The 21,128-nt window shown below is 39.0% G+C and overlaps 1 protein-coding gene across 1 annotated transcript in view; it reads left to right on the top strand.

The window, feature by feature from the left end:
• Positions 1-204: 204 nt before the first annotated feature.
• The window catches only part of LOC145984240 (prolactin-releasing peptide receptor-like), a 482,759-nt gene continuing 461,835 nt past the window's right edge, over positions 205-21,128 (top strand). The window contains exon 1 of the mRNA XM_083117825.1: positions 205-582. Within this exon, the coding sequence (XP_082973951.1) occupies positions 205-582 (378 nt within the window). The remainder of the gene's footprint in view (positions 583-21,128) is intronic.

The following is a 21,128-nucleotide window of genomic DNA, read 5'->3' as shown; positions in this document are numbered from 1 at the left end:
GTGTAATCCTTCACTTAAAGTAATGTCTAGGAAACGTATTGTTGATAGCATTTTTGCATGTGCTGACATTTAGTTCGATAAAGGTGCATTTGTTCAACAAGTGTAAGAGGGAGAGAAATGTTACATTCTTATCTTCATAGACATTCTGAAAGACAGCGTCATCTCTTTGTGTGATATTAGAAAGGAAAAGTAGAAGCTAAGAAAATGCAACTAGAAAACAATGAAATAAAAGGAATACCGGAGAAATGGCTCCAGGTTATCATCCAATATCTTGCCAATCTTCGGAACGAGACGGTGGAGTTCGACAAGCCGATTTTGAAGATTTCCGTAGAAGATACTTATCCTATTTTCATATTTCTGTACGCGCTACTAGTCGCTGTCGGAACATGCTCAAATGTTGCTGTTATCTACACCGTCATCAGACGGAAACTGTACGTCGACCCTACGTATTGCTTCATTGTTAACCTGGCCATTTCGGACATAGTGAAGTGTGTGGTAGTGTTGCCAGTGACTTTAGCGATTCTTCTCATCCAGAACTGGATTTTTGGTAGCTTCCTCTGTTTCTTTCTTCCCATGCTGCAGGTAAGTTATGCCAGTTTATTCTTAATTTTCTAGGCATTCTTATTGGAGAGAGGGCAAAAATATTGATTGGTTTTCATTACTCACTTTCGAAAGGCAGGTGCGCTGACCTAGATAGTCGTAGGCCTACCTCTGATTTTTTTAAAAAAATCTGAGTGACCATTCCTAGAAATAAGGTTCATTTACGTAAATTGTCTCCTATAACTTGGAGGAGGGGAGCAATTGCCCCTGCCCAAATCCAGTTTATGCTCTGGGGAGTAAAGGTGGACACTGTTTCTAGCGCCACCCCCTTCAGTGAAGCAGGAAAAGGGGTACATTATACTCCCTCTCCCTAAACCGAAGGTTTTGTTTCCTAAGCAACATGTTTTCCACTTGCCCTATCTTGGGAAAGAATAATACATTCTTGACCATCCTGACAAATTTCCTTCAGGTCCATCTTAAAATTGTTGTTCCATCTTCGTTTTGGCCTTCTCACAGGTCTCTTACCGTCAGGTTACCCAACAGGAACCCTGAAAACTTTCCTTTTCTCTCCCATGCGCGCTACATGGACTCAAGTCGTCTTGATTTAATTGTTCCAACAACAACAGGGGATGTATCCATGAAATATTATGTATTTGTATTTAGCGTCGCTTTTCTTCCATTTTTGGCTAAACGCGACGATGAGAATGAGTGATGACATGTTAAAATTGATGAAGGAACACACAAAGAACACCCATGTCCAGGCCAGGATTCGAACCCGGGTCCTTGGTGCCGTAGGGCGCTGTGATGACAACTCCGGTACTGAGGTTGGCTTTACTTTTGCGCCTAAGAAAATTTGTCAAGTCGCAACTTTTGGCGAGTTGTAACTTTCGAAATATGTAGTACATAAGCATGTAGCACAGCATAGTAAAAATGTACAATAACCCAACATGTCGCTACCAAAATGGGTAAAATTTTCTTCTATTTCCCACTGACGTTCTATTTATTTCTATGTAACAAGTTTTTTCCCAAATATTGAATGAGAACGATTAAGTTATTTTATATCTGACAAATATCCACGTTTTTTGACATCGAAATGTCATAATAATGCTCAATTTTCATAAGCATCGAAAAAACATTGAGACAGATTTTGTGGCAATGAAGTTGTCTAACGGATTTGTAACAAACTGCAAATGCTATTTATTGTATTTTTTAAAAATTATAATCACTACCAAATAGAAAAAAATAATATTTATGTGTTTCATACATTGGTAATTTTAATTCATGTATGATTTGAGGACTAATAGGTTTTCAGAGGGGGCAATTGGTGCCTTAGTTTCGGTTGTGTCCTAATTGCGAACAATACCTAAATTGTTATAATTGCGAACACATAAAAGTGAGAAATAATTTCATGTCCAAATTGCGAACAATGCCTAAATTGTCCTAATTGCGAACACATAAAAGTGAGAAATAATTTCATGTCCTGATTGCGAACACATGAAATTGAAAAACCTGTTTTAAAAAACAGATAGTGACGCAGAGATACAGCTCGTTTGACGAACAACAATAGCCAACCTGTTTGAGTTATCATGGTCTTCTGCTTTGTAAATTCCTCCAAGGTCATTTCACCCTTTTAGTCTGTCCAAGTAATCTGACTTACATTCGTGTGTTAATGATTCGAAAACCCCTTGGTGCCCTAATTGGTGTGCAACTGCTTCAACAGGAAGCACCGGACAAATAATATAGTGGAGGGATGGAACCACAAAATCAACAGTGAGCTAGGTAGTCCACGTCCGAGAGCGGAATACCTTAATATAAAGCTTAATTAAAGGCTGAGGCAGAAAAGTCTACAGTCCTAATTGCGAACACTTGCTGCCTGAAGAGGAATATCCTCGAAGTGCTGTGTCCTAATTGCGAACACATTTTTCTGCCTTGGGACCTACCATTCTTAGGATGGTTGATCGATTGGTGTTTTTAATTCCACTTTATGCACAGCAAGGATAATCGGGACGGGATCTACGGTTTAAAGTGGGATACTAACAACTATGCGCTTCCACCGGGTATCGAACCCGGTACCTCTTGCTTACAATGCGACGACGCTACCACGTCGCCATCGGGAAGGCCCGATTCTTGGCATGGAAATGAGCCTGGAAGATGTAGAACGGAAGAAAAATATGTGTTATGTGTTTTTGTTTTTTTGGACGGGAGGGTGACGAGGAGCACTAACAAGTAGGTTGGTGGTATTCCTAAATTTTAAAAAACAGTGTCATTTTTTAAATTTGAATGTGAAATTTAGGTAAAGTTAATAATTGTATTATTAAATGACGAAGCTCTTTTCAGTTAAGAAGTGTGTGCAGTACGTAGTCCTATAAAAAATAGCACAAACTTTTATTATTAAATTATATATATTTTGGCGACTACTTTAATCATGTCGAATTTTCTACAATCCAACAAAACACTGACCAGTCTCAAGTCTGGAAATGAGTCCCTTTAAAGAATTCGTTAAATAGACTCGGGAAGTGTGAGAGAAAGTTGTAGGTCCCAAGGCAGAAAAATGTGTTCGCAATTAGGACACAGCACTTCGAGGATATTCCTGTTCAGGCAGCAAATGTTCGCAATTAGGACGACATCTTAGTTTCAATGTCCAGTTTCGAACACTGTTTTGAACTTTTGTCGGAGTGGAGTTAATAGAATCTAAAAATGAGAGGGAATTGTCGGTTTCTTTCAGGGATGCCTATGGTACATTTTTCGTTAGTACAAATCACGCTTATAGAAAAAAAATAAAAAGTTATCCACTTGCAGCGAAAGTCGTTAATCCGCGTAATAGGGTACTTCAAAAGCTCTACACACACACACACACACGAACAGAAAAAAACACTATTGTGTATAAACTCCATTGTGTATTTAGAAGAGCGAAGTTATCAAATAATATAATCTCTCAGTTCTCAGTATCTGGTATCCGAATGTCTTCGAAACTAATAAAGCTTTGAATGTAAAATTCATTGGCGTTGACAAGCCTGCAATTGTTAGTTCCGCGCTACAATTGATCTTAGGAGATAATATGAAGTGAATCATAGTATATATATGGTTTGTCTTAGTTTGACAAATACGTAGTATGTCTCTTAGAGTGCTGCAGGGAGAGCATTTCGATCGAGCGCCAAATAGTTCGCACGAACGACACTAGATAGCGTATGGAATCGAGAGCTTCTTCGCTCGAACAGGCAAAACGAGCGGTATACACTCGAATCCCAGTAATGCACGTATAATCGTAATTTGTCTGTGGTAGTGAGCCCTCAAGTATGGATCGTGAGGTGAAAGACGCATTAAAATTGAAACTTAAGCAAACAGTCATTATCTCCTTGTTAAAATGTAGTTTAGTCTATCTTACCATTCCAGTAATATGTGAAAATGATACACGATTGTGGGCTGAAACTGCCAGGACGGATACGTAAATGTGTCTACGATTATTGTCACATTAAAATGATATTCCATTGTAAACGCTGCAGGGTAGGAACAAGTACGGTCGAGCGAAAGTTGGTCCCACGCAGTACTCTACCATATACACCGAGGCTAATCGTGAAGATGAAGATGAGTGATGCTATGATGAAGGGACACTTACAAAGAACATCCATGGCCAGTTTGGGATTCGAATCTGGGATGCCTCAAAGAGGAAGTATGACTAGGGTGTGGTTTGAAGGGGGGGGGCTGTCTTGAACCATTCCACCCACTGGTTGCGAATGACACATTCCAACCATTGAGAATTACTTCCCACCCACTGGATATGTAAACTACATTTTTTTAATACAGCTATAGAGTGCCATTTCAGTTCAGTTAAAGTTATAGCCCCATAGCTATCTATATATAAAATAAACGTTATATTGTTAAGCACTTTTATTAAAATCATTTGCAACAAAATGAATCAAGTCTAAGCGCCATAGTGCTTATCGCAAACTATCGAACGAAGAGCAACAGTCTCATTCATCTCTTCTGTTCAACTGATTAACATTTTTATTTTCCTATAGCATGATTTCGGAATTTAACTTAGAATGGTGTTGAATTGTATTTCAAAAGCAATTAACGTTCTATTACAAGCATACATAATATGGGGGTAAAAATATACTGCATGCAAGGCTTAAATTAATTTAATTAGTGAAAAATAAAATAATCCAATGTACGAAAGACAATACTTAATCTGTATTGACGATTTTAGTAGTCCTTTCATGTCAATAATTGAACCATTGAATGCCTATGGATTTCCTAAAATTTTAGAGATACAATTCGATTTGCTGAAAGACAGTTCTTTATAATGGGCCAGTTAGAAAATTCAATAACCGAAGAATTATATGCATGTCGGATTCTGATTAATATAGTCATTCTACAGTAAACACATCTCCAACAAATAAACTCTCTCACACACACACACTTCTTCGTCGATTTTAACTTTCCAAAATTTATAGCTATATTAAAAACCCACAAGGTTGGCAATATACAATAAAATAACACACTCATCTAGACACTTAATCGTGAAATTAGCAAAACAGGGTACATCAACAGGTCTTACAGATGGCACCCTACTGTGTTTTAACCTGCCATTTGGGGTAAAGTTTCCCTTCATCTAAAGTAACCTCGTATTGGATGGTTCGATGTCGCCAGTTTCTATTTTCAAGGCCTGGTTCCCCTGAACATGATGAAGGGTCACAGATGTTTTATCAATACGTCACAAGAGGGTGTCAGTGATAGTATATCTGGAAAAGAACGGACTTGGGTGCACACAGGTTGATTCTGTTAAGATAATACAAAAGAAATGAAGAAAAATTAAAAGTTAAAGAAATTATTTTGCATCTGTAATGCTGTACTGGAATATACGAGCATTGAGAATGACATATTACACTCCACGTCTTTGAATGGTTGTAGGAGTTCACCTTTACATTCACCGTAGATCAGGATGTTAAGATTCCTCACTTGAGTCAAATCTCCTGCATATGGCCTTGAACGGCTGAACAACACCAGCCTAGTTCAGAACCCGTTTCACCTCTCTACTCTCTTTTCCGTGTGAGATTTCGACATGGCACCGCTGTAGTGCGCTGCTATTGGCTATCGACATATGCAGGAGATTTGACGCGCACTTTAGTGAAATACAGGCATGCTGATTCTTAAACCCTTAACACTTTTGAATTGCCTCCACGCTGTTTTTTAACTCGTAACTGGCGTGGTGCCAGATTGTAACACAAACGGTCCCGTGGACTACCAAAATTAGTTTACTATTTCGAAGAGTTATCGAAACATAGCGAACTTTTTTCACAAATTATCATGAACAGTATTTCGGACCTTCTTTACGGAATTATGATCAACCTTTATCCACTATTTCCGTTATTACTGTTTTTATTACTCACTTTATCTAACGCTACAAAAATCTGTCACAAATATGTGTAAACGGCTCTATAAATACATTGTCACATCACTGTAAAATACAGAAAATTATATCGGTGTTCAATTATTACAGAATATATATGCAGTTACCCAAAGAAAAGAAAATCACAAAAAAAAAAATGTGCACAATGTCAAAATGAGGGGAAAAGCTTATTGATCGGGTCCATAGTCGTTGGAAGTAAGTGCTTCATTATCACTTTTATGAAACTCCAGATCTAATAATTCACTTCCGCATCCAAATTCTTCAAGTGTGGCAAGAATATTTGCACTAGACTGTTGCTGTTGGTTCGATAGTTTAAATTTGATTCTCGAACCAGGTTCCATACCGAAAGATTTACGCAAAGGGCGTCGCGTGGTCCGTGGAACCCAAGAGTGTCTATTGCTCTGAAACTAAAACGCAGAGAGCGAAGTGCCACCGGGGGGTTACGTGATATTCCAAACTATGAAGCTACCGAGAAGGAGAGCGAAGTGCGTGTTATTGCTTCCGAGAACGAGAGCGTTGTTCTCGGCCGCGGATCCCAGGGACCACGCCACGTCCGTTACGGGTTAAACTTGGTTTGACATAAGCTATAGGTATTTTCTACTCTTACGGCGGGCGCCCTATATGCTGGCAAGGGAAGTGGGGAACGGGGAAGCGACCAATACAGCGCGATAAGAAACGCACCAGCCTGTAGAACGAGGTGCGCGCTGCACCTTTCCTCCTCGACCTTGTAACTCTCGGCGCCACCGCTGTTGTCTGGTTGGTCTGCGGCGTATTCCCCGTTCCCTACTTCCTCGCCAGCATGAGGGTCGCCCGCCGTAAGAATAGAAAATACATGTAACAGTAGGCCTAAGGAAGGTTAGGCAAGAGAAGAATCTTCAAACTAGTGTTTCAATCATCAAAGAACAATCTCCGCTCTATTCAAAATTGAGTATATCCCATCACACTGCAAATATTCTTGCTTAGAATAATTATTTTTGCCAGAATATAAATCTTAGAACTCTCAATGGTTATTGTAGCGTAAGTAAGTTTAAATCCCAAATTTTGGGTAAGTTCAAATTCCAAATCAGAATTTTTAAATCCCCTTGAGTTTACATATGGAGTTCTGACAAAAAGGTAGTCATATTTGTTTCTAAACTAATATCATACATACTATACTGGGAGTCAACCTTACTTGACAGTGACGTTGTAACAGTATTGCAAACTTACAGCGTTCATACTTTCACTGCCTGCACTCGGAAAAGAGAATAACAAGGGAATGAAATTCAATAGATTAAGATAGAAGGGAAGGAAATTCAAAATGTCGCAATGCGAGGATTCTTGCAGAACATAATGACGTATAATAAATAGTAAATAAAATGAGCACGATACATAAATATAATAAACTGTACGAAACTGATTTGAATTGTGATACTGAATACGGGTTGGCAACGCGCCTTCGAATGGATAGTTCGCGAGACTTGCGCACAAAAATATAGTTCCTTACTTGAAGCACGTTGCGGCGTATACAGTACATAGAAATGTATAACAGACATTAGATTCTGAAAAACCTGTTAAAATGAAGATTATTCGGTACGATTGTTTTTCTACAAGTCAAAGATAAAAAAAATGTTTGTGGGTTCGTTGACACGAATCTCGGAGCTGATTGCAAGTCGAGGTAAGGGTAAGGTCGACTCCTCAGTGAGCGAGATCCGAACAGGTCTTTCGCTTGGGTGTTATTATTAATCGCATTGTAAAGGGAACACTTTGAATAGTCATGCAGAAAAAAATAAGTAATAAAGGTACTCGTATTTGCGACGTACTTGTGATGAAACTGTGAGTTCAATTGTGAATTGTCAATTATAGACAGATATTTTGATGAAACAAAAAACACGTACGACGGAAGACAGAAAGCAAAATGTTAAGCAGCTGTCATGGAATACACATATACGATAAGAGCTTCATCACAGGAAAACTGCCAGTGATTGAAATATTCCGACTACGTATTTGACATGTTTTATGAGGCACCCTCTTCCTTTCGCATGCCAAATATCGACTTGATCACTGTAATTCAATGGTGCACTCAGAGCGAGATAAAGGCGTTGACCGTGTCATAGTTTGGGTGGTATTTTTCCTTAAAATAATACCAAATATATATTTTTGAAGCATGTTTGAAAATGTTTACACCTTGATGCCATACCATGAGGCGGGGAGAGGGGGGTGTAACAAATATATATTTCCTTAGTAATCCATTTACTGGTTCCTAAGCACTTTGGCTACTAGGTTCGCCATATTTAATCCGTTAGAAGAAATGAAAAAAATTAAGGATAGTTCAAGTGAAGGCGGCCAGGGGCGTGGTGCTGATCACATCTCCCCCTCATTCGGCCGTGATCAAGAAAGTGTACGGTCCTAACTCCACACCCCCTATACGCCTTCATGGCGTGGTGCAAAGCACAGGGGAGTACTTTACCTTTTTTTAAAGTAAAGTGTTCAGTAAAGTTTTAAAAAAGTGACTTTCAGAAACAGTATTGTAGTAGACACTCTGACGTAATCAAATACTTTATGGAAATCATGACATGATCTAGTGGAAGGGGGGAGGGATCGTATCATTAGCCTTGGAACGATGGACATCCCTGGTGTAAGTGATATACCTTTTCGGAAAACATCTTAGGTAATGGAAAACATGAGATGATAATACATGACGCTTGTTTTATTAGAATACATTATAGAGATTTTAGTGTATTTTTATTGATTGATTTGGTTTATTTTACTTCGCTTTTCTGCCTATCGAGTTCAGTAAATAAACAAATACATACAATTTCCCACCACGTGGCAAAAATAAGCAACCAGAAGCGGAAACCCAGAGAGGGAATCCCTCCTCATTCACTCTTCAAATATCATCCTGGTTTTAAGCATGATTAACTACATGCATACTTCTGTTCTAGGTAATCGCGACGATGAAGATGGGTGATGATATGATGAAACTGACACAGACAACACCCATGCCCAGTCTGGAGATCGAACCTAGGATCTCTGGTGTCGTAGCGCTCTGTGCTAACCACTCCGCCACGGAAGTCGGTCTGTATTTTTTAGTAGGTGGCAATTTTCTCCGGGCTACAGAAATAACGTCACTGAAGGAACACACTCCATTATTACCCCTAATAGATAAACAAGCGGTCTATGTATATCTTCCTAGGAGGTAAGCTGTGCGTTTACCATTGGCACAGTCTTTAGAAAGCCAGGATCAAGCAGGTTATCTCCGCTCTCCCTCGATTATGCATGGCCCCTTTGAGTCTTCGCGCGGGAAGGCCTTTGCCAATAAGCGATATTGCCTCCCACTGATGCAATATGGATGAGGAACGCGGAAGACCCATTTTCCTGATCTGCATCGTGAAAGTTTAATAGTTCTTCTTTCTACCTTTCTCATTCTATAATCAATTTCTTCTCCACCCTCTTCTTCTTCATTCATTCTGACGGCCCGAGCTGCCAATTCCTCACCTCTTTTTGGAGCCAGTTAGAGAGTAAGGGTCACAGAAGCATCAAAGACCATTGAAAAGCGCCATGTTCAAAAAGAGACTTTATCGATTGATGGGAAAGCCAAGATTTATATTACAGCTAACAAGGAGAGGAAATTGAGTTTGGGACGGGACTTGTGTAGTGGTAGGGTACCTTAGGGTGTGCCACTTGGCACTCGGACAATGTCTTCGCCTAACGAGGCGAGCATGGAAAACTTTGAAACTTTGAAGCGCTTTTTCTCGGAAATGTCTGGCTAGGGCGCGCTAGTACCTTGGCATATCAATACCTATAGGGTACCCTACCACTACATGAAGTCCACACCCAAACCCAATTCCCCAAGCCGTGTAAGTTAAACGGGCCAAGATGCCAGAATTTGCCTGAAGCGCTATGACGCTGAAACAGGACATAAAAGAAACCAAACACATTCAAGTTCTCCATGCACCGTGCCATGAAGGCATATTTAGGAGGATGCGGGAGGTAGGGCCCCAGACATTCTCGATCTCTACCATTTTTGGAGGTATTGTGATCAGCACCACGCTCTGGTCGCGTTTACTCCCCTCCCCCAACAGGTAACCATTTATATGAGACTGGGTGAACCAAAGAGCCTCTTTATGACGCGAAGTGAAATGCAATTGTTTTAAAGGTCAAATAACAGTTTTCCTGAATTATATTTTAGTGGTGTTTGTCCCATGCAGGGACAATGCCGGAAAAGTTTCGACCTTAGATCAGCCGCCCCGGGGAATCGAACCCGGCTCACCTGCGTGGTATTCAGACGCCCTACCGACTTTTATTTAAAAGGAATACCCCTAAGCGGCAGTATACCGCGTTTTTCACTTTTACTCAATTTTCACAAATCTTGGATTTTTTCAGTTTTTCTCGTTTAGACAAACATAAATATCCATGTTTTTACCCGTGACCTCTGGCGACGCAGCGCGTTGTGCTAACCACTTCGCCACCGAGGTCGACACCGCGGCTTCAAATCAAATGATTAATCACAACTTTAAATGCATCAAACCGCTCCGGTTATCAAGTATACTAAATGCACTATTTGCGAAGGTTGCAGTCTTCGAGCTATTCATGGAGTTCTAAAGTTTATAGTATTGACCAAAAGGTTACAAAAAAAAAACAACAGATGGCACTAGTGGAAAGCAATTAGTGATGGCCCTACATAACGACATTTTTCGAAGTAGCTTTCAAAAAGTTGACGTTTTTTAGAAGAATAAATTATGTAACATTAATAATGGTAGTACTGTACAGCTAAGTGGAACTATACTAAATTTTTCTCGACTTAAATAACCCATCAGTCGAAAATTAATATATGAAAATGAAAGACGTATGTACTGATTTTGTACCGTATATATCCTACTATATAGTAGTATAATCAGTGATGTGCGTCTACGCGTACACAACGATAGTCTACATTCTACACGTAGACTATTTTATACACGTAGATTACGTAATCTATGTAAACAACATGGCGAAAGGTGATAACTTAACAAAGGGCGCCGTGGAATTAAAATAAAATTATACTGCGTATCAGTTGCTGATGTGTGGAGAAAATTTTTCATACTCTTTCTTCCAAATTGGAACAATTTCTCACCTAGGAAGAAACCTAATTTAGGAAATATTCTAGTGTTTTATGGGGAGAAGACCACTCTTGCCTCATGACTGCCATCTGTTGTTGCTTTTTGCATACTATTTATCTTCCATAGTAGATAATAGAAGAGAAGAGAAATTTTGTTGTAAATAGTATTCTATTCATTTCGTTTGGAACCAATATAGTTGAAAATGTCACTTTCCCTTCATGAACCCCTTGAAAATTAATTTTAATGCACTTTAGATTGTCTACGTAGTCTATGTAAACTACAACCCAATGTAATCTACGCGTAGATTACGTGTAGACAACGCATGTAGACGTAAACTTATAGTCTACTGCACACAGTGGCGTATGCTGGTTTTAACTAGTGGGTAATCTCCGACACTTGATTCATCCACCCACTTCTGAAGTCTCCCTGCAAATTTATCTCAACATCCATACAGGATTTATGAATATATGTATGAAAAATTTTACTTTATTATTGCGCCCACTGTCGAATGATTGTTGTGATTGCAGTTAATCTACGTTTAGAATTTCAATTAATAAAACAAGAAAAATAATAAACCTATAAGAAAAAAAACTGTAACAAAGAATATGAAAGGAATGCGCTAGTGAAATAAAAACCCTCAACAATAATTAACGTGTAAAATTCAAGTTACCCCAGTACCCAGTTACTCGTGCATCCCCGATTTTTGTTTTTATACACGGAAGTTTAAGTTCAAAAGATGCTACTGGCCTACCTGCATTAACTATTTGCAATTTCTCAGCAAAAGATCCTGTTCCAAATATTTTCACACGCGAATATTGTATTATATCCATTGCCTTTAACTTCAGTAAACACAGCACTAGCACGAAAACTAAACCACTAACAGCTAAATAAATATTACATTTTCGAATCGCTAATAGGAACAACAGCACAAAGCCACCTACAACAAGCATTCAATTCCCTATGGATGCTGAAAAATTCCCTTTCCCAGCTTTATATTCCCTCCCTGCGATGCGCGAGGTTCTATAAGTTGGAATCATTGCGTTTATTGTTTATATATTTTACATTCATATATCTGTTATCTTTATGATCATTATTAATCTAAAGAGGGGGGAAGCAACTTAAATTAACTAATATATGTGTACGTATATATATATAATTTATTTCTGATAGCTTTCCCTTTTAAAAATTATTTATTTCTGTGAAAGACGTACTCTCACTGGTTTTGAAGGCTACAAAGAGAAAGTAATCACGTATTTTAAAATACAAAAATGAAAGAAGTAAGCATATAAATAGTTTAATTACTTCATTAATCGATTGATTAAATTATTTGAAGTCGCTTTTCTGCCACTTTTGGCTAATCACTACGAGTGAAATTGAAATTGATGAAGGGACATTTACAAAGAACATCCATGCCCAGGCCGGTATTCGAACCCTGGAGCTCTGGCGTCGTATGGAGCTGTGCTAACACTCCGCAACGGAGGTCGGTGTAATTTCTTGAATTTCTAGTTCAAATGTTAATTTATATAATTACTTTCATCTTCAATATTAAAGTATTTTTTCCTTTGACAATATCTGTTGAAATGGCAGAGATCAGGAAGACAGAAGCAAACGTAAAATGAGAATTAACATAGAATTGGTTCGCGAATGTTGTTCAGATTTCCCTGTTTCTCGCGCACTTTCAGATGTATTTTCTCTACTTCTCTTTTCAGTACGTAATTTGTGAACCCAGAATTCTGTTGCCTGAGAAATGTCTCTGTCGTAAACAACACGAGCGCCAACCGAGGGTAAAGACTTTGGGGTGGAGAGTGCGACCGGTGGACTCTCTCCCGAAGGAGGTTACCCTTGCCACGGAATCACCGCGCCTGAGAAGCAGTGTTTTCTTCCCCCTCCCTCCCGTCAAGGGATTTAAAAGGAGCCGGTGGAATCTCACCCTGACGTCACCAGATTCCACCAGCTGGAGAAAGTGGCTGAAAGCCTCACGGACATTCCACGGCAAACGGTTCAAAACATTCGCGCGCTGGAAGCAAAGAAATATGTGAATCAAAGATTGGTTCGGAAGAATATTGCGAAGAAATAAAAAACAACTTTTATAAAAATTATAGCCGGGTCATCTCCGATTACCTAGATGACCCGGAATATACGCCGCTGACTGCACATCACTGAGTATAATGCATCTGCTTTGGACATGTAAATGCCGTACACTACATAGATTGCGTAATATGTCAGAATACAACGTCATACATACGAACAGTAATGAGGAATGTCATTTTCATTTATCTTTCTCTGAACTCCAACATGTCTAGTGACCTCATGATGGAAAGTCAAATCGGTCAGTAAAGTACCCCTCGCACCAGGAAAACCGGGGAAAGAAAAACTAAATTGCAACTCACCTATACTGGTGCGAATAAATCAAGATCTAAATACTCTTTTCTATCCCTACTGATTTCCTTTAGGTCCTTCTCAACGTTATCCCTCCATCGTCATCTTGGCCTCCCTACAAGTATCTTACCATCAGGTTTCCCAACAAGAATCCTGTAAACTCTTCTTTTCTCTTCCATTCGTGCCAAATGACCTGCCCACCTCAGCCTTCTTGATTTAATTGTTCTAATAATATCGATATGAATACAAATTATGTAGTTCTATATTATGAAACCTTCTCCACTTACCTATCTCCTCATCCCTTTTAGGTCCAAAGATTTTCCTAAAAAATCTTATTTTCAAATACTCTCAATTTATGTTCCTCTTTCAATGTAAGGGACCAAGTTTCGCATCCATATAATAATACAGGCAAAATTACTGTTTTGCATATTTTAACTTTTAGTTTCTTAGATATTAAACGAGAAGACAAAAGTTTATGAAGAGAAAAGTAACATGCATTTCCTGAATTAAGCCTGCTTTTCATTTCCTCTTTAATATAATTTTCATTTGTTAGTATTACTGCTAAGTACCTGAATTTGGAAACTGGTTCAAACGAGTTGTTGTCAATAATTAGATTTTGATTATTACCTAACACTTGGTTTCTTCCCGTAAGCGACCAAGGCGACCATAAAAAGTAGTATTTTTTTTGTTTACCTTATTAGGCTAAAACTCAAAAGACTGGATTTAGACGCCTACAGTTGTCATGGGTCAAGTGTAACTTCTTACGCGGCGAGCATTTATGCTAAGTGACAAAGAAAATACACGGCGGGCTATAGCATGACGTATAGTAGTTTTCCTCTTTTCTGTTTAACGCAATGCCTTATATTTTTTCCCCTTTATTCTTAGAACCGTAAATTTACTTCACAGATAGCCAAGAAATGTTTTCTAAATCAATAACCCAGTTTAGTTTCAGTTTTGAATTTACATTTTACCTAAGAGAGACAAATGCGCGCCCCCCCTATTTTGCCGACGGTTTCAGACCGGTCAAGGCAACCTCCTAGGGTCACACCCGGGATGTTTATGGTTTGCTTTGAGCAATTTTAATTTGATTTTTTTGGTTAGTATTCTATACCGTTTTTTTTTTCATTTTTCTCAGTTTATTTAGATCAATTTGTTCACGTCACAAACATTTTTTCTCTCCCTTCCAGATACCAAGCATGGCTGACATGGCGCAATTTTATTGGAGGTGTCTTTTTCTATTCCTGACAACCCTTCCCACCTTTCAATATACAGTTGCAAATGAAAATGAGGTTATTTTTGTAAGTGGGTTGGGATTATTTTACGAACAACAAGTCCTTATGGTTGACAGTTCCGATTACATATATACAACAGCCAATATTCATATTGATATTAACATTCGGACTGATAACCACTCAGGCTGTGTTAAGTGGTCAGCTATTCAAAATGATACCCATGATCGTATTCAGCAATACTTGCGCGAAATTTCACTTTACCTCCCTTCTCGTTTTAAAACCAGGGATAGCCGGCCGAATTGCCATGGGGTGTGGAAAAATGTATCTGGGAGATCGATTTTTTTTAATTTAATGAATTTATTTTCGGCGGGTCTTTCAATTTATAACTCCTTTTCAATTCATCACCTTAGCTCCTCTGTTCAAGCTCTAAAACATAATCAAGATCAGATTCAGGCAGAATTACAGGAAATGAAGAAAGACGAAATCGAGACTTTCCGAGTTGTTAATAACATTTTGGTAATCTTCAAACGTTCTCTTATTGCTCTTAAAGCGGATTTAGTTTCGAAATTTTGTGACATCTATACGGAAGAAATGCACCTAATGGCACTTTTGCACGCTTCAGAATTATTAACCCGTATTGATTTTATGGTAACCGATCTATCGATGAATAAACTGTCTTATCATATGATTTCTCCCGATTGGCTCCGTGTTTTTCTCAGTCTTCATTCTGACTTTAAGGACACCCTGTATATGACGGATCTTGGTCTCTTTTACGCTTTAACCAACGTATACCTTGTCAATTATGACTTATCCACTCATTCTTTTCATATTTTGTTAGAAACTCCAAATTTACCCCGTAATGCTATTTCTCCAGTTTATCGGACTATAAATGTTGGCACTTTTGTTGATAATAAATGGTTCCGGGTTAAGGTTCCCCAATTATCGTATAAAATGGAACATAATGGTCAAACCCAAATCGTGGAGATTCTTGACAGTCATTGTAAATTTAATTCCTTTATTTACGTTTGTATTCATACGGAACTTTCAATTCACGATAATATAAAATGCTTAACAAATATTCTATTTCATAATTCCACTATTTCCTGTTCCACAGAAATAAAATCCAACGTCGGGGGCCACCTCACAAAAGTTCGCACTCGAACAGGAGTGATAGTTTCCGGCACAGGAAAATTCCTCCAATCACAAACTTTAAACGGCAATTTAAATACACACAAAACAATAACAGTGTCTGAAGGAACATCCTTTTTCTGTAATTATAAGAATTTTGATCAATTGATTTTTGATGATGAAATCATCCACACTCGTAGTGCTTTAGATACAGAAATAGCTATTCGAGCAATTTCTCCACTTTTCAATACCTCTGTAATTTTTTCAAATGTAATTCTTCCTGATTGGACTGACTTTCGACTGGCCATGGAGAAATTGAATCAGTCAATCGCGAACGAACCCAAATTTCATGAAATATTTTTGTCCCATTTTCCCGTTACCGTTATCCTATTACTAATTTGGAACTTCATTTTAACTGTTTATTTATGCTATACGTCAGGCGTATGCAAGCGCAAACCAACCTTGACTAGTGAGCGTTAACAATGCGTCACTATGTCGCCTTGATTTATTCATCCATTTTATTATGTATCTTTCGTAATTAATGATCTTAACGTCTTTGGAGCCATGTCATTTACTCTTTTAATATATCTTAATGATCCTGAATTTTACTTGTGGCTAGGTCCGTTTTAAAAGCTGTGACGTTACCAAATTTTGGGTTAATTATTTTTTTTTGTCAGTTCCTCATTTTTTACAATGCTTTGACACTTCTGACATGATATTAATGGATTTCCTCGGGTTACTTTTCTGATACCATCTACATATTACTTTTATATATTTATCAATATTAAATCCTAGATATTTTCGTTTATTTTATTGTATATTGATCATGTGCCAACAAAGGGCATTTAGTGCCATGTCATAACCTTAGTTTATGTGCATATTATTCTATATTTTGGGAGAAGCCAGGGGCTATATATATATATAATTTAGTCAATATATACATATCTTACTTTTGATGAAGTCATATTTTCATGTTAATGGTGTTCCAGTGTTAAGGCGTCAAATGACAGTTTCCGCCTTTTATTTTATTTAGCCTTTATTCAAACTTTGTTTTATAATTTATATCACTTATTGGGCAGTTTATTTTATTTTAGTTTACTTATCTTTACTCATGATTTTCACTTGCCTATAAAAGACGATTACTTTACACATTTTTTATATATTTTAAATATTGAATGACTGAGAGCAATGTAGTCTTTCCAATGTCCTACCTGTTTCCTACCCTGTTCGGAAATTCCACGAGTTCAAGGAATTTCGAAAGTAGTCCAGCGATTTTTTTTGAGGCCGGAAGAAGAACGCATTCCTGAAGGCTTTGGAGCTCACCAGCCTCCTTTGGATTTCAGCGGTGTATGTCACTGGTGTGAGAGCTGAAATCGCCAGGGATTTTCACCTCAAGACGCCCCTGCTGCTGTTATGCATCTTCGATAATCACAATCAGAACGACCTATCCCCTTTTGGTCGTCTCCGCCCCTGTTCCCATTATCTACCACCAATTGGGATCAGCGTAGCAGCAACGAAAATCCTATTCCAAGTGACATCTCAGGATCGGAACAGCGTCAGAAACATCAGAAGAAATGTCATCTTACAGAGCACCCCCCCCCCCCCACACACACACGACTTTAAACCCCTTAAGAAGAAGCATGAACATCTTTCATGTACATCGTCCCTTTTTGCTCTGTAAGGCCAGGCAGTGTACTTCACCACATATTGGAACTTTCCGGGTACAGTCAACGACCCAAATGTGTTGAGACCCACCCCTGTGGATCAGCAACCTGCCAGGCCACCTGTGAACAGTTTCATCCTACCAGTGGCCATGTTTACTGTTCGCCTTCTTGGAGTGATCGAGGCGTCGCAGCCCCGGACACCTTGCATACTGTATGCAACGGCACGGTACACCTTCCGTTTTCGCATGCAACCAGCGTACGAAATGTGTCGCCATACGATGTGTGCCGGAAATATGCAATGGCGTCTGCTGTGAACGTTCGGGGGTCTATCATAAATACCCCCCTCCAGTGTTCGCCATTGTACAACGCATATTTTGGGGCTTGGAAACGCTACTTGGAGTGGCTCTCCATGGACTACCCTGTGTTCGCCGCCCCACGGCCAACGTCCTTTCATCTGACCTGTGCTGAACAGTATTCCTGAACCTTCCACACCGGGACTCGAATCCGGTCCCCCAGTGCAATTGTGATCGGTCAAGGACCGTGTATTTCCCGGAACCCCAGGACTCCGGGGTTTGAGTGTATCTGGATTGCCCTGCCTTCTGATTTCTCAGGACATAGTGTGCACACATAGTGTGCTACGAACGTCAATGGCAAGTGAAAACATAATCTTCAACTATTTTTTTAATCTTCGTGTGGTTGTGCGTAGCCAATACTGCGTGTGTTGTTTCTTTTATTGGCTTCAGTGCATCCACTTCCATGCCGCGCAGTCCAGTGGAGATTGGTGTTTACCACGGTATTTTGCTCTCGCCACGAACTGTCATCCTGAAGAGGCGGAAGAATGCGAGCATACGGCATCAAGGTTTCTCACGGCTTACGTTCGGCGCTTAGTTAGCAGTTGTTCAGATGCCATTACCTATCTCTCCGAGGTATTATGCGAAACGCAGAAGCCATTCGCATGTCTCGGGTTACGATCCAGTGTGATGAACTTTCCGCTGACTCCGCGGACCTGCGAACAACACTTGCTATCGCATGTTGATATACCGTCAGCATCTCTCATACGAAAGACTCTTCCAGCGTGTGGCTAATGAAAACAAAGGACTTTATTTCAGCAGTCAAGCTTGAGCTTAATTCTGTTCCATTTAATTTTCGCTGAAGGGACTCCGACATTTTTTTTATTATTTTATTTTATTTTATGTAACACCTTTTCATGTAATAAAAAAAACCTTTTAAATTTTGGTGAATGGCAGAAGGTTCAATTTAAACTTTTAATGATTACAATTTCAATTTTAGAAATTGTCTCGCAAGAGGGGGTGTCGTACCATACCCTGTTCGATTAAGAAATATTGACCCTGGCAGACCTTGTCAGCTCCTGCTCAGAAATGTGTTGGGTAAGCCTTTCACAGGAAATGGTAAGAACACTGGCCTTTGGCAAGAGGTGACGAGAGGCCAAGCGAGGGTTTAAATAGGTGCGCATGAGAGCGGCACGAGGTCTTTTAATCTGGAATCATCGGAGAAGCAGGAGCTACTGGTCTTATTTCTGAACCGAACAGGGTAAGCTAGTCTACACCCATTCTGCCATTCGCATTGCTCACTTCAGTCTAAAACGAATCATGAGTCTATTTTAATGATAAGTTAGATATTTGTACCTGTCCGTTCAGGGCTGTCTCTACCATCAACAAGTATTAATCGGGAGGGGCAAGTTACATCCCTATTTAAGATCCCCGCGTTCAGGTTGGAACGCTACGATATATTTAGTTTTCTCTTTGCTAACTTCCAAACCTATCTCTTTAGCAGTTTTGAAAAATATTTTAGCATTATTCTTAATTGTATTTACATCATCCCCTAATAAGTCTACATCATCTGCATATGCTAGCAACTGAGTCACACCGTTTAATTTTAGTCCTCCGTTAGGGAATAATAATAATAATAAATTAAAATATATATTAATTAAAATATGAAAATTAATTGATATTGTATTGTTATTATTAGATGAATAGGTAAAATCACGGTATAAGATTATAGGTATAGCTATATATAGCTTACGTGTAGTTTGAATCAAACAATTGCCCTGGCAAGGAAATTAATATCAAATAGATAACGTATTGAATATTTATTGAATAACAAAAAGGAATGTTAGATCCATTTGACAAAAGTGCAGTTCCTGATTAATATTTTATGCAAATTAATATAAGAAGTCATGTCCCTAATTCTTCTTTGGTACTGTCCTTCAAAGTTGTCCATCAAAGTTCTATGTTTTCAATCTAATGCTTGTCAGCATCGATTACAGAACAAAAAAGAAAACATTTATATTTTCATTTTAATACGAGTTATTACGTTCTTGGAAATTTAGGATAGCACATGAAACATTGTTGGTCCAACATTAGAATGAACTTCTGCAGTCTTGCGAAAATATCCTATCTTACAATGTTATAGGTCTTTTCCACTCTTGCGGCGGCCGGTCCTAGTTCTGCCAAGGGAAGTGGGAAACGGGGATTACTCCGCAGACCAACCAGACAACAGCAGTGGCGCCGAGAGACACGGCGCGGCGGGAAGAAGTACTACGATAACCTCGTTCTACAGGCTGCTGAGTTTCTTATCGCGTTGGATTCATCGCTTCCCCGCTCCGCTTGCCAGCATTAAGATCGGCCGCCATAACAGTAGAAAAGACCTCTGGTCTTCGGTTAGCTCTACAGGACTGTTAAACACCTGCATCATGTCACAGACACATCCTGGTACATAAGAATCAATGCCCTCCCCTCGTAAGTCGGAACTTGCATCGGCTTGAAAATTCTTTATCCTTCTTTTTCTCATTAACGGCGATAATGAGATAATCTCTAAATTGAGGTTCTAATTGAAAACATTAGGAATTAGGGCTTCAACCCCCCCCCCCTTGGCTCCTGTGCGCACACCTATGGTAAAATAACACTTACTATGCACTGTACGGTGTTCTACTGTACAGATGATAACTGTGTTGGGCATGTTTACTCGGCATCACAGCTTCTTACCTGGAAACCAACAAAAAAGAAGCGTCAGTCTAAGAGGGGAAGACAGAAATACATAGGCATCAGTGGCGGCGATTGAATAGTGGGGGCAGATGCTCCCTGCACGTTTTGCCACTTTTTGTCCCCCGCACGCATTATAGCCTCTTGAAACTAAAATGTTCTTGCCACCCCCAGTTTTGTCAGCCAATCGCCGCCACTGACGGGCATCAATATATATATATATACACAAACACACAGTATATGTCTAATGACAAACAAAGATGTTCAATGAAAAATATTCTTGTGATGTAAAAATATTCACATGATAAGAGTATGGCAAAAAATTGCTTTAAAATATGTTTTCCGAAAGACTACGGTATTCTACTCTAACAATAAAATTATTTACTAGAACGAAAGATACTTTAGAAAATGGCATCTTATTAATGCAGTAAAGTCTCGATAATTCGATGTTTCGTACAATCCGAGTTTTCTTCTGATAAGTTCTCAGATAAGTGGGTTTGTGAACGGGAACGATGCAACATACTGAAGCAGATGATACTCGACCATTTCTTTACAGTATAAGTTCAACATTGATTAACTGTTTTTTTCCCTAACATCATTGTCTCTAGTGTACTGAGCAACGTAAGTGCAATATTAATAATAATACTGTATACACCATTCTTCACATACTGTAGCTTTTGGTTATATTGTTCTCT

This window comes from Lepisma saccharinum, chromosome 1, assembly GCF_977018435.1.
Source record: "Lepisma saccharinum chromosome 1, izLepSacc3.1, whole genome shotgun sequence".
Taxonomy (NCBI): Eukaryota; Metazoa; Arthropoda; class Insecta; order Zygentoma; family Lepismatidae; genus Lepisma; species Lepisma saccharinum.
The sequence above is the reverse complement of the archived record's forward strand: the minus strand, read 5'-3'. Positions and strand labels throughout refer to the sequence as shown.